General features: G+C 39.6%; 1 protein-coding gene across 1 annotated transcript in view; it reads left to right on the top strand.

The window, feature by feature from the left end:
* The window catches only part of LOC107712443 (zinc finger protein 770-like), a 4182-nt gene extending 2509 nt beyond the window's left edge, over positions 1–1673 (top strand). The window contains exon 2 of the mRNA XM_016517704.1: positions 233–1673. Within this exon, the coding sequence (XP_016373190.1) occupies positions 233–1569 (1337 nt within the window). The 3' untranslated portion in view covers positions 1570–1673. The remainder of the gene's footprint in view (positions 1–232) is intronic.
* Positions 1674–12655: the final 10982 nt, after the last annotated feature.

Raw genomic sequence — 12655 nt, 5'->3', positions numbered from 1 at the left:
TTTGAGTGTTCCATATGCTGCCGTGCCTTCAGAGAACGCTCTCATCTAAAAGTACACATCAGAACTCACAATGTCCCTGTGAAGCAGAGAACACCATCACTCCAGAGCTACAGAGACAACAGTGTGTCCTGTAATAAGTCAAGGAAGTCAAGGTCAAATCCCTTTCCAAAACAACCAACTGCGCAAGATGATACCAAGTCAACAAAGTCAACAGAGTCAACAGTGCACCAAGGTCAAAATATTCTTACAGAGAATATGTCATGTCAAAAAATGATTGGTCACTGCAGTGATCCAGATGTATATTTGCAAGATTCTCTTCTAAATGAAGGAGGTTTGGATCTTAACACTGGACAGAGTTCTGCATATTCTTCCAAACTTTCAGAAGGCCAGTGGATGGAGGAAAACCAAGAAAATGAGGAGGAACAAGAAGCCAGTGTCACAACACAAAGTGAGGACAAGGATGCAAATGTGAAGGTGTTGCAAAGTAAGAATTCTAATAGACAAAAAAGAGTTTATGATTGCCCTGTGTGCCAGAAACGATTTGGTGCTCCATCCAAACTAAAAAGGCATTGTCTTATTCACACAAATCAGAGACCATTTCAGTGTTCCATATGCTGCAATGCCTTCAGAGAACGCTCTCATCTAAAAGCACACATCAGAACTCACAATGTCCCTGTGAAGCAGAGAACACCATCACTCCAGAGCTACAGAGACAACAGTGTGTCCTGTAATCGAGCATCTAAGTCAAGGTTAAAACCCTCTCCAAAGCAACCAACTGCCCAAAATGATACCAGTTCAACAGATAAACAAAAGTCAACCGTGCACCAAGATCAAAATATGGTTCCAGATGATATGCCATCTCAAAACATGAGTGGTGACTGCAATAATTCAGGTTTATATTTCTCAAAAAGTACTAGTCCTTTAGAGAAGTCAGAGGTTGTTTTCCGGTGCAACAACAAATCAGTTTGGGGTATGACAGATGAAACTGACATCTTGCTTGATGGGAAAAAGGCATCTGACATCGTGCCTTTTGGCAGGGTGAGTGACTGTCCACCCAAAACTGACTCATCTCTCCATCACTGTGCTTCTGAATCAAGAATTGAAGAAAAATGGGCACATCACATGGATGATATTGAAGATTGTGTCTTCGTGGACTCGGACACTGTTAAATGTGTCCCTGATTCTTACGAGCCCAGTTCTTGCCTGTATCAACAGAAACCTGATGTGCCCGGACTCAGAGAAATTGTTGTTGTGGGCCTTTTGGACTTTCAGGATCCAGGTGAATGCTTTACCAAACCTCCACATGACCTTCCCGTTTGTCCTGACTGTAGTCAGTGTTTCCCTACGATAAGGAGCTTATATGCTCATAAATGTGCAAACAGATATTCTGAAGGGAAAATAAAGAAATCCCACCAGTGTGACATTTGCTTAAAATTCTTCAGTGCACCATCCAAATTGAAGAGACATTGTGTTACTCACACTGGTCAGAGGCCGTTCCAGTGCACACAGTGTCAGAAGTCCTTCACGCAGTCCCATCATCTGAAAACACACATGCTGTCCCACAGGTAGAAGGGTTACTCTAGGGTTGCCCAAAGATATGACCAAACCAAAAGGGTTTTCACTGTAAATTAGTTGTGTTCTATGTAGTTTTTTGCTAAACAGAAACAGAATTTGAAACCATAATTACTGTAAATAATGTCTTATGACAAATTTTGTTCTTTATTTTATTTTTACATTTTTGGATTTCCTGTTACAGTATGATGTAACCATATATTTGTGTGTGGAAAAAAAAAACGAAATTTAAATTTCCCAATTTAAATGTTGGTTGTTCCATTGTTTGTTTGTTTGTTTTTTTACAAATAAAGTCATTTGCAGCACTGAAAGAAATGTACATCAGATATCATTACAACATGGCATTTGACCATCTATTTGTAATTTTTCAGACTTATAAACTCTTGCTATTATTCATTCATTTTATTCAGTTGTCTACTACACAATGGTGATCATAGTGTGGTGTCATTTGCAGTAGTTCCATGTATGTCCACTAGATGGTGTAATTTGTTTTCTCACCCTTAGCAATTGTACACTTATGGTTCACCGCAAATGTCTATATCACTGAAATGATATATCATTATGGCTTTTACAGAGCTACCAATCAGGTATAGTATAGTATATTATATATAGTATAGTATGGCTGACATTAATGTATATTCTATATAAAAGCCATAAGCCTATCAACATATATTATACATTACTTTTTAAACTTAACCTTCTTTTTGTAATCTTCTTGAGTCCTTGCAGTTCCCTTCAGTAGCCTAGAAGTAATATGAGTTGAGAGGTTAGAGTTTAAGTAGGAAACTATATTTTAAAAAATCCTAGGTCAATCTAACCAAATATTTCCTTAAAAGAGGAGTGTTTGTTTATTTAATTATTAGATTATTTTTACTTCAGCAACCCAAAGTCCAATCATAATAATGGCTCATCGCTAACAAGAAATCACTCTGTGTACCTGTAGGCTTTATTCAAGTTTAATAAGTGTCTGCTGTACCTGGGGACAAGTTCACCTCACTGGACAAACTTTTTATGGTATGTATTAAACTCTGATTGGTTTCATTAAAATAGTGGAAAAATAGGGGATTTTGTTTAGTCCTCATGTCACAAAATTAATAAAGTTAGAAAATCATTATGAGAATACATAGCCATGTCACCTCCACTACCTTTAATTCCCAGAAGAGGTGTTTATCGTGACACTAGTATGTCAAAATTTTGGAATATTGCTTACTCAAGGGGGGGGGGATCTTCATTCAACAATCAACCAATCTAATCTTTCACAAGATACTTTAAATATCACATGACATGTCATAAATCTGTTGTGGGTTAGTTCACACTCTTATAAGTATTCAAGTTACATTCTAGGTCACCGTCAGATTAAGCTTTGTTCTCATCATTTACATTTCTCTTGAGGAGGTTAACACAAAGTCTAATCCAATGAAAAGTCTCTATCTGATAGGATCATCAAGTCATTTAGGTCAAATACATTGTTAAATGTCGGCTAATGATGTTTTATGGTGAGACAAAAGGATTTTGTTTATCCCGTCTAATATATCCACAAATGCTTGTTCAAGCACTATAATTTCATAGTCATGTATTGCTTTTCTGCTCTTTAATGCATGACCCAGAGCAATGAGTGGATATTGTCCTGCCAAGCGGATGAACATTTAACATGCAACTCACAACTGGCAGGTCATTAGTGCAACAACAAATGGCTTCACTAATACTTACTATGCTGATTCAGAATTAGGGAACTTGCGCTGCGTCCTTTAGCAGACACTTTGGGGACTGCCGCCAGCAGGACCGGTGTCTGAAGCACATGAGAAACAACTCCAATCCCATTGGCTCATGTAGCCTGTGACATCACAGACGGGTGCCCGGAAGTATAAGTGGGCGCCTGCCAAAGACATCACTTTTGTTGTCTTCAGTAGCTGTTTGACAGTGCGTGTGAAGGCGTTATGGAGAAAACCAAGGCAGGTGAGCATTTTAGAAAGTGTGTGCCTCCGTGTCCTAGGTTTCTGTGCTGTCGTGCCTTCAGAGAACGCTCTCATCTAAAAGTACACATCAAAACTCACAATGTCCCTGTGAAGCAGAGAACACCATCACTCCAGAGCTACAGAGACAACAGTGTGTCCTGTAATCGAGCATCTAAGTCAAGGTTAAAACCCTCTCCAAAGCAACCAACTGCCCAAAATGATACCAGTTCAACAGATAAACAAAAGTCAACCGTGCACCAAGATCAAAGTATGGTTCCAGATGATATGCCATCTCAAAACATGAGTAGTGACTGCAATAATTCAGATTTATATTTCTCAAAAAGTACTAGTCCTTTAGAGAAGTCAGAGGTTGTTTTCCGGTGCAACAACAAATCAGTTTGGGGTATGACAGATGAAACTGACATCTTGCTTGATGGGAAAAAGGCATCTGACATCGTGCCTTTTGGCAGGGTGAGTGACTGTCCACCCAAAACTGACTCATCTCTCCATCACTGTGCTTCTGAATCAAGAATTGAAGAAAAATGGGCACATCACATGGATGATATTGAAGATTGTGTCTTCGTGGACTCGGACACTGTTAAATGTGTCCCTGATTCTTACGAGCCCAGTTCTTGCCTGTATCAACAGAAACCTGATGTGCCCGGACTCAGAGAAATTGTTGTTGTGGGTCTTTTGGACTTTCAGGATCCAGGTGAATGCTTTACCAAACCTCCACATGACCTTCCCGTTTGTCCTGACTGTAGTCAGTGTTTCCCTACGATAAGGAGCTTATATGCTCATAAATGTGCAAACAGATATTCTGAAGGGAAAATAAAGAAATCCCACCAGTGTGACATTTGCTTAAAATTCTTCAGTGCACCATCCAAATTGAAGAGACATTGTGTTACTCACACTGGTCAGAGGCCGTTCCAGTGCACACAGTGTCAGAAGTCCTTCACGCAGTCCCATCATCTGAAAACACACATGCTGTCCCACAGGTAGAAGGGTTACTCTAGGGTTGCCCAAAGATATGACCAAACCAAAAGGGTTTTCACTGTAAATTAGTTGTGTTCTATGTAGTTTTTTGCTAAACAGAAACAGAATTTGAAACCATAATTACTGTAAATAATGTCTTATGACAAATTTTGTTCTTTATTTTATTTTTACATTTCAGTAGCTGTTTGACAGTGCGTGTGAAGGCGTTATGGAGAAAACCAAGGCAGGTGAGCATTTTAGAAAGTGTGTGCCTCCGTGTCCTAGGTTTCTGACACCCGAGGACACACACGATCTATGTGTTATCTGTCTTGGTGTGGAGCACGCGCGTTCAGTGCTCGAGGGCTCTGAATGTGCTCTTTGTGTCAAGTCTTCCTCTGAAACCTCTGAGGGGGCTAGTCCGTCTCCTTCCCCTTATCCCTTTACTTCCCCTTATCCCTTGAGCGTAGCCACAGGGTTTTTAAGTGGACGGTCCTCCTGAGCCCTGCATGTTGCTTTGACTCGTTGTAACATAGCCTTCTGAGGGTACCTGTGTTCCTAGCTTGGTTAATGGAGTGACCCTCCTGTTTGGCTGGGTTCCCCATTTTTCCGATTTATGTTAGTGGCCTCGGGCGTCTATGGCTTGCCCCCTTTCTGAGGAAAGGTTCGGTGTATGTCTGTAGCTTCCCTTGGTGCTTTCTCACCGGGCATGCACCACGGTATGGCTGAGTGGGCATTCCGTTCCCCATAGTGTCTGCTAGAGGATGCAGCGCAAGTTCCCTAGAAGGGGAACGTCTCGGGTTGCGCATGTAACCCGAGAGGGAACGAGACGCTGCGTCCCCTCACCATGCCTAGGGCTTGCCGGTTTTCATGTCTCCTTCAGACAACCAAGTTGGTGACGTGTTTGGCAGGTGCATGCCCTCTTATACTTCCGGGTGCCTGTCTGTGACGTCACGGACTATGTGAGCCAATGGGATTGGAGTTGTTTCACATGTGCTTCAGACACCGGTCCTGCTGGTGGCAGTCCCCAAAGTGTCCGCTAGAGGATGCAGCATCTCGTTCCCTCTCGGGGAACCATGGTTACATGAACCAGTTCACAAAACAGTTCAGAAATTGACCCAAATTAGTCCAAGCTGTTCTGGACTAATTCTAATGTAGATGCAAATTATATAGGTTTTAAATGGCTCTATGTTTTTGTGAGCTGAATCATGGATGCAACAAGCTGAATAAAATGCAAACAAGTAATATGTACCTGGAATATGGCAAGGACAAAATGGTGGCAAAACAATCACTGAATAATTTTTTTAGCCTTTTCTTAAAATGAGAAATGAACAGTTTGAAATAACTAATTCATGAGTTATTTTCCATTAGTTGATTCTGCCTAGTCTTTCCCATGTCAGCAAGTGGCAAATCTTACCAATCAGTAAGGCGAGGCACAGTCTAAGTCAAACACACATAATATTTTTGCAATTCACGTTGACATCTATTGGGTGTCTTGTCTCATCAGACTTTTTGTGCATCAGTGCAAACCGAGTGAAAGGTTAAGATCCATTTAAGATGAAACAAGTGATAGCCAACTGGGTCTTTTGTGCTATTCTGTGATTGAAGTCAGCAGCTGAATATGGTGAACCTCTTGTGTTGAGAGCAGTTGGTACACTCTGCTAAAGACAGAGCACAGCCTGCAGCATGGATGAAAAAAAGCAATAATATGTCCATTGTTTAGTTCTGATAATTACCATTTATATTTTTGTCATTGGAGTTAATGTCTTCAGCTGTAGCACAGCAAATCATGATGTGCTACAGGACTGAATGGTGTCAACATGTGTAAATTCTCCCTTGCTATATCTGAGCACTCTGGACTGGCTGTCCAAAACCTAAAATTTGTGACCTTATCAGGCTGTGTCTGAAGGTATGACACTTTCATGCAGATCCATATGTCTGCAGTGAAAGATTAAGAAGCTGTACATTTGGAATCTTCTCAAAATGAGAAGCTGAAACTTTTTAGACAAGGTTCAAAGTTGATAACTTCAGAGCATCAAAAAAAAACCTCGCTGTAAATCTGAGTTTTTGTTAAACACTCTATTCAACTAAAATCCCTAGAGCTCAGATGTTCTCATTTTCCTGTAGTGTATGCCCAGTTGTGCGTGCAGGTTCAAGCGCTCTCTCTGTGATGTGAGGATCTCCTTTCAAATCCTTATATCCCTTTTTCATTCCAACAATGGCAGCTCAGTGTCAATAAGACTGTTCCAAAATAACCTCAGACATTGTGGCAGAGGGCTGTATGGTTTTTATTATGAGCCAGTAAAAGATGTCAGCCTAGTACACCTTTCAGCTGGGCTCTGCCATACTCGGTTTAAGAAGCGGAGACAATGTCAAACTCCCTTCAGGCAACAGGATTCCAATGGTTTAATTTTTCGTTAAGTAGGCCCAGTCATGCAAGGATGCTTGCAGATCAGAAAAACCATAAAAAATAATAAATATATTTTTTTATTTCTTTTTAAATAATAATAAAAGTAATTTAAAGTAAATGTTAAATGCAAGCGGCAACCTTCTGGTCTCTCTCTTGAAACCAACACGGAAGTGACTTAAACTGCAATTCATCGACTGGCCGCCAGAGACTGGCTCCAAAAGGGAGTCAATCCCATAGACCCCCCATGTTAAAATGCCCAAATTTACAGCAGACAAAAATATGTTTACAGCCTGGTACAAAAAGTGGTTTGGTCTATATAGCTAATTTTGCCCTTCATGACAACTGTGAGGTGGGTGAATTTTTTTATAACTCGTCTGTGTGTGTAATTCTGCATAATTAAGGGCGTGGCCACTTGAGTGACAGGTGGATTTGCACTGCTGTCACCACTGTCGAGCTAGACGGGCGTGGTTTCAGCCACCAGCTCCACCCGCGTCCCGCCTCTTTGCCCATTTTCGATCATCCGGGAGTGACGTGCTGCCAAGATGGCGACGGCCGGCTCTGCCCACTTTAGACTTCAAAAATGCTCTTCAGAAACCTACGTGTGGCGTCACGGGCACTACGTCCATGTTTTTATACAGTCTGGTTAAATGACTGCCTGGTGGCAATCTAAAACTTTTATTTTCTTTTTTTTTATATATTTAATAAAAATGAGAGTGGTGCTTGTCTGTGAAAACTGTGCTGCCACAATGCTAAGGTATTGTGAGTGGTTGTCAGGACATTGCAATTTAGTTGCTATGTTTTGAGTGTTTTTTAAATGTTTCTAGTAATTAAATGCATGTTCTGGGTGATTGCTAGGGTGTTGCTATATGCATTTGATAATATTTTCTAAAAGTATTTAGCATGATTAATGCATTGGATAATTGGTTGTGTTGCTACGTAGTTAGCTACATGTTCTAGGAGGTGATTGCTAGGGAGTTACTATGTGATTGCTAAGGTGTTCTTAGTGTTTTATCATAGATACGTAGAGGCCACATTCGACCGCTCCAGACACGTTGACAACAATGTGTCATCACTCACAGTAAAAATCAATGAGTTTTCCAAGAAGCTACAACATTGTGTAGCTTCAGGTTGTAAAAACCGCAAAGAGAAATGGTGGACAGCTTACATATATCAGCCCATAGAAACAGCTGCTAACGAGACATCTATGTACATATACATATGTATATGTATATATATATATATATATATATATGGTTTTTATAGCATGTTTCTAGGCAGTTGTTAGTATTGCTAGGCTGTTACTAGCATGTTCTGGGTGTTTGCTACAGTAGGCTGTTGCTATGTGGCTGCTAGAGTGTTTTCAGCATAATATTATGTACACTAATTTCTAGTGTTGCTAAGTAGTTACTATCATGTCCTGGGTTGTTGCTAGGTCATTCCTATGTAGTTGCTAAGGTGTTCTGGGTCAACTAAGACCAGCCTGACCCATGATTCTCTGTCCCATAGAATGGCTCAAATATTTTTGTTTAATGTATGTTTATAGGAAAAACACATGAAAACCATACCAGAAGAAGTACTAGCAAGTATCTGCAACAATCTGAGGTATCAATCATGTCCATAGTACTATTGGTACACATCTTTATTTGTCAATTCCTGATCCAGTTATAATGAGGATCATGAAATGAGCAACAGCCATCCCATTAGTCATGTTGTAATACATTCGCTGTGCTGTCAGCCAAAGAGACTTGTCTCCACTCTGGATTGGCACCTTCCTCGTACTGCAAGCCAAAGAGACTTATCTCCCTTCTGGATTGGCACCATATTAAGGTGCTCTTCCCATAACCTCACTCCACATCCACTGTGACCTTGTCCCTACCCCCCCCCCCCCCCCCCCAGCCAAGCCTGGGATGAAGTTACACACATAGGCATTCCAGTGATCTGAAGCCACAAGGGTCTCTCTCAGCTGTAACCCCCAGGGTCCGTCTGCTGGCCCTCTACTGTGTGTTTGTGTTAGTGGAAATAATAGAAGGTTAAGTGTGTGATGATGCGGGAACGAATCTTTAGAGCTGGGGTGAGAATGAGAGGCATCTCTGAGGGTAGGAAGCCAGGATATTTTGGACAGGCCGGGCCAGGGTCTTTCACTTCAGCAGCAGAGGTTCTGGTTTCAAGGCCGTCCCTCCTCAAAGCACAGAAACCTTACACCACAAGAATTGACTTAATGTGACTCAGCTCCTCAACTACTCTGACGACCATAGTGGGTCAGGTATTCAAGACTGGGAGGTCATACGGTTGTTTGGATCTCTGAGCTTTGTTGCTGTTGCTTGATTTATTAATGGACCTTTAATAGTACTTGAGGCATTTGATATTTTCTGGTGCTGGCTAAGGAAAGCATCACAATTGCTTATATGAAATACATAATTGCTACACATTCCCCTAAATAACAATTTGGCATATGTTGACCCAAACAGTTTGTGCCATGGACATGAATATCTCAAATCACTGGTTTAAGGAGAGGTATACCGTTATTTTTCTAAATGAACCTACGGACCAATTATCATAGAGACTTTGCATGGTGTGGCATCTTGTTTGCTTCTTACTTTAAATTCCCAGATACCCTGAAACCACTTAGCAATGCCCTATAATCCAGGACATTCTAATAGCCACACTGCAACTTTATAACAACCTCTCAGATCATATTAACAAAGTCGTTGAAACGACCCAGAGCCCCATAGGAGGCAAACAATATGCTAACAACCACTCAGGGGTGCATTTCCCAAAAGCAACTATGGTCGCAAGTTCCGTTGTTAACAATAGAGTTCAATGGAACTTGCAACCATAGTTAGCTAACGATGCTTTTGGGAAATGCACCCCAGAACATGTTAGCAAATTCGTTGCAACCACCCAGAATAACCTAAGAACAGCATAGCACAATGTGAACAACTGAAGAACCACATAGCTACATGCTAACAGCCACTCAAAATATGTTAGCAAAATTGTTATAACCACCTGTAAAACACCATAGGCACTGCATAACAAGGTTAACAACCACTAAAATCTTAGCAAGTTACTACAACCAACCAGTGGTGCATTTCCCAAAAGCATAGTTTGCTAACTATGGTTGCAAGTTGCATCGAATGCTATAGGTAACGCCGGAACTTGTGACCATAGTTGCTTTTGGGAAACGCACCCCAGAACAAGGAACTGCAGAGTAACATGCTTACAAAACTCAGAACATATTAGCAAAGTCGTTGCAACTTGTAATTACTTAGAACACCCTAGTGTGCTTGCCTAGTGGGCAAGCATGATTCACATTTACTTCAGAAAATGTCAAAATCTTCAGTTATATGCCAAGGTTGGCACAATTGTGAATTATAAATGGTTTCCTTGGTAACTGACTTTCAGGGTGGCACATCCATTGTCTGTGTGGTCTAAACACTTCCTAGGGAAAATTTGTCACCAGTTTGCTGACCTGTAAACAAACAACAAACTTGACACCTCTTACATCTTGGGTTTTACTGTGCATGGTACTCTCTGCTCTGGGAAGACAGGTGTGTGTGTGTGTGTGTGTGTGCGTGCGTGCGTGCGTGCTTGCGTGCGTGCGTGCTTGCGTGCGTGCGTGCGTGTGTGTTAAGGAGGGGAGTGTGAGCTGTGTCAAACACCCCAGCAGCTGTTCCACAAGTGACCCTCCCCCTGGACACACACATACAAACCGTGTCAAACTAAAAGCAACAAGAAGCAACAGGGAGCCGATGTCTATGAAACAGTTGCTCTATCCTTGTTTAAGTCCTTTACAAATCACAGCAGATGAATCAACATTTGAAAGAAGATTTTAGCCACAAAACTGTTTCAAAACAATCTCAGGAACACTGGACCACACATGAAAAAAAAAAAAAAACTTCTCCAGACTCCTGGAGTCTCCAAACCAGGAATGACGAGCATATAGTTTAGATAGTCCATGCACTAATATCTCATATCCAAAAGCTTTCTGTTGGTCAATGCAAATTTGCCACTTCACTGCGAAACCCCTCTCGTGGCACGAGCATATAGTTTAGATAGTCCATGCACTAATATCTCATATCCAAAAGCTTTCTGTTGGTCAATGCAAATTTGCCACTTCACTGCCAACTCTTCTCTCGTGGTTTCATGGGATAGTAAAGTGTCCAATGAATGCAAACTCCAGAGTCTTGGAAGTAGTAGGTCATCTGGGGACTTTTTGACTACTGTTTTTCGAATACTATGAATTAAGAAATGCTACTCTTTTGATGTACTTTTTTTCACATCCTATAAAGTATAGAAGTAGCTATCTTCTAATACAGCGTCTTCTGTCTCTGGAAATCAGTGGAATCAAAAGTGTAGTGTGACTGCTCTTTACGCAAAATTACCAGTCATGTGGATTCATATTGAAATGACTGGATTTTGCCAAAAAATGTCCAAACAATGTGCCAGTATCTTTAGTGTTAAAAGGTTCTCAAGATATAACAAATGTCATGTTCAGTGCTTGGTAGTTACTGATTACATTTAATCTGAATTACATAATGAGATTCCAAAATGTAAGTACTTGTAATTTGATTAAATAGATTTTTAAAATACTCATAATCAGACTACAGTTACTGTTTTATTGTCTTTCAAACACATTAAAATGCACAAATTCGCATTATTTCTTATTTACATGTAATGCAGGCATTTTTTCCCAAACTTTTTTTGTCATCTGAACATCTTTCATCTAATATATTTGCTTAAAGTACCCCTGAGATTTTAAAATAAATATTTAATAATTAAGTATCACATTTGCATGTTCACGGTTCTCTGAAGTTGGTTAATGGTCACATGACATGCAGGTAAACAAATAAAATAATTCATTTTTTAGGAAGTGTTTTATTTATTTAATTTATGTTGTTAATTTCAACGAATGGAATTTTTCTTTCTTTTTGTATTTTTATGTCAATATGGTACAAGATTATTCTATTTAAATCAATGTGATAAGAGAGTAAGGTCAAAAGAAATCTAAATGTAATCCGATTGTATTACTTGAAGTGTGTAATGTAATGGATTACGTTACAAACTACGATTTTTGTCACGTAATTTGGAATCAGTAACGGATTACAATTTTCAAGTAATCTACCCAGCTCTGTCAACATTGCATCAACTACTGATAATCACATACATTTTTATTTAAACTATCAGTCAGTGAGTTATTTAACCATATATTATATGTCTTTGGAAGGCTTTTATCTTTCAAACACATTAAAATACACACATTACATTATTTTGTTATTTAATGCAGCTTTGAAGCTATTTCACCTAATATATTTACTTGAAGTACCCATTGAGATTTTAAGGTAATAAGTTAACACTTAAGTAACACATTTGCATGTTCACAGTTCTATGACGTTGGTTAATGATCAAATGACATGCAAGTAAACAAATAAAATATTTAATCTTTTTTAGTATGTGTTTTATTTTGATTGTTGTTATTTTAAAATGGCTTGTTTGAATTTTACATTTTTATAATTTAATTAATTAATAGCTACCTTAGGTCAAAAGTAAACTAAAAGAAATAAAAAAGTAGTCTGATTATATGACCCAAAATGTGTAGTGGAATGGATTATGCTACTAATTTGTATCGTGAAAATCGCTGTACAAATAAACTTGACTTGACTTGACTTGACTAACTACAACTTTCGTCATGTAATTTGGAATCAGTAATGGATTACAATTTGTAAGTAATCTGCCCTGCACTGGCTAT

This window comes from Sinocyclocheilus rhinocerous, unplaced genomic scaffold (assembly GCF_001515625.1).
Source record: "Sinocyclocheilus rhinocerous isolate Xijiao unplaced genomic scaffold, SAMN03320098_v1.1 scaffold2613, whole genome shotgun sequence".
Classification (NCBI taxonomy): Eukaryota; Metazoa; Chordata; class Actinopteri; order Cypriniformes; family Cyprinidae; genus Sinocyclocheilus; species Sinocyclocheilus rhinocerous.
The sequence above is the reverse complement of the archived record's forward strand: the minus strand, read 5'-3'. Positions and strand labels throughout refer to the sequence as shown.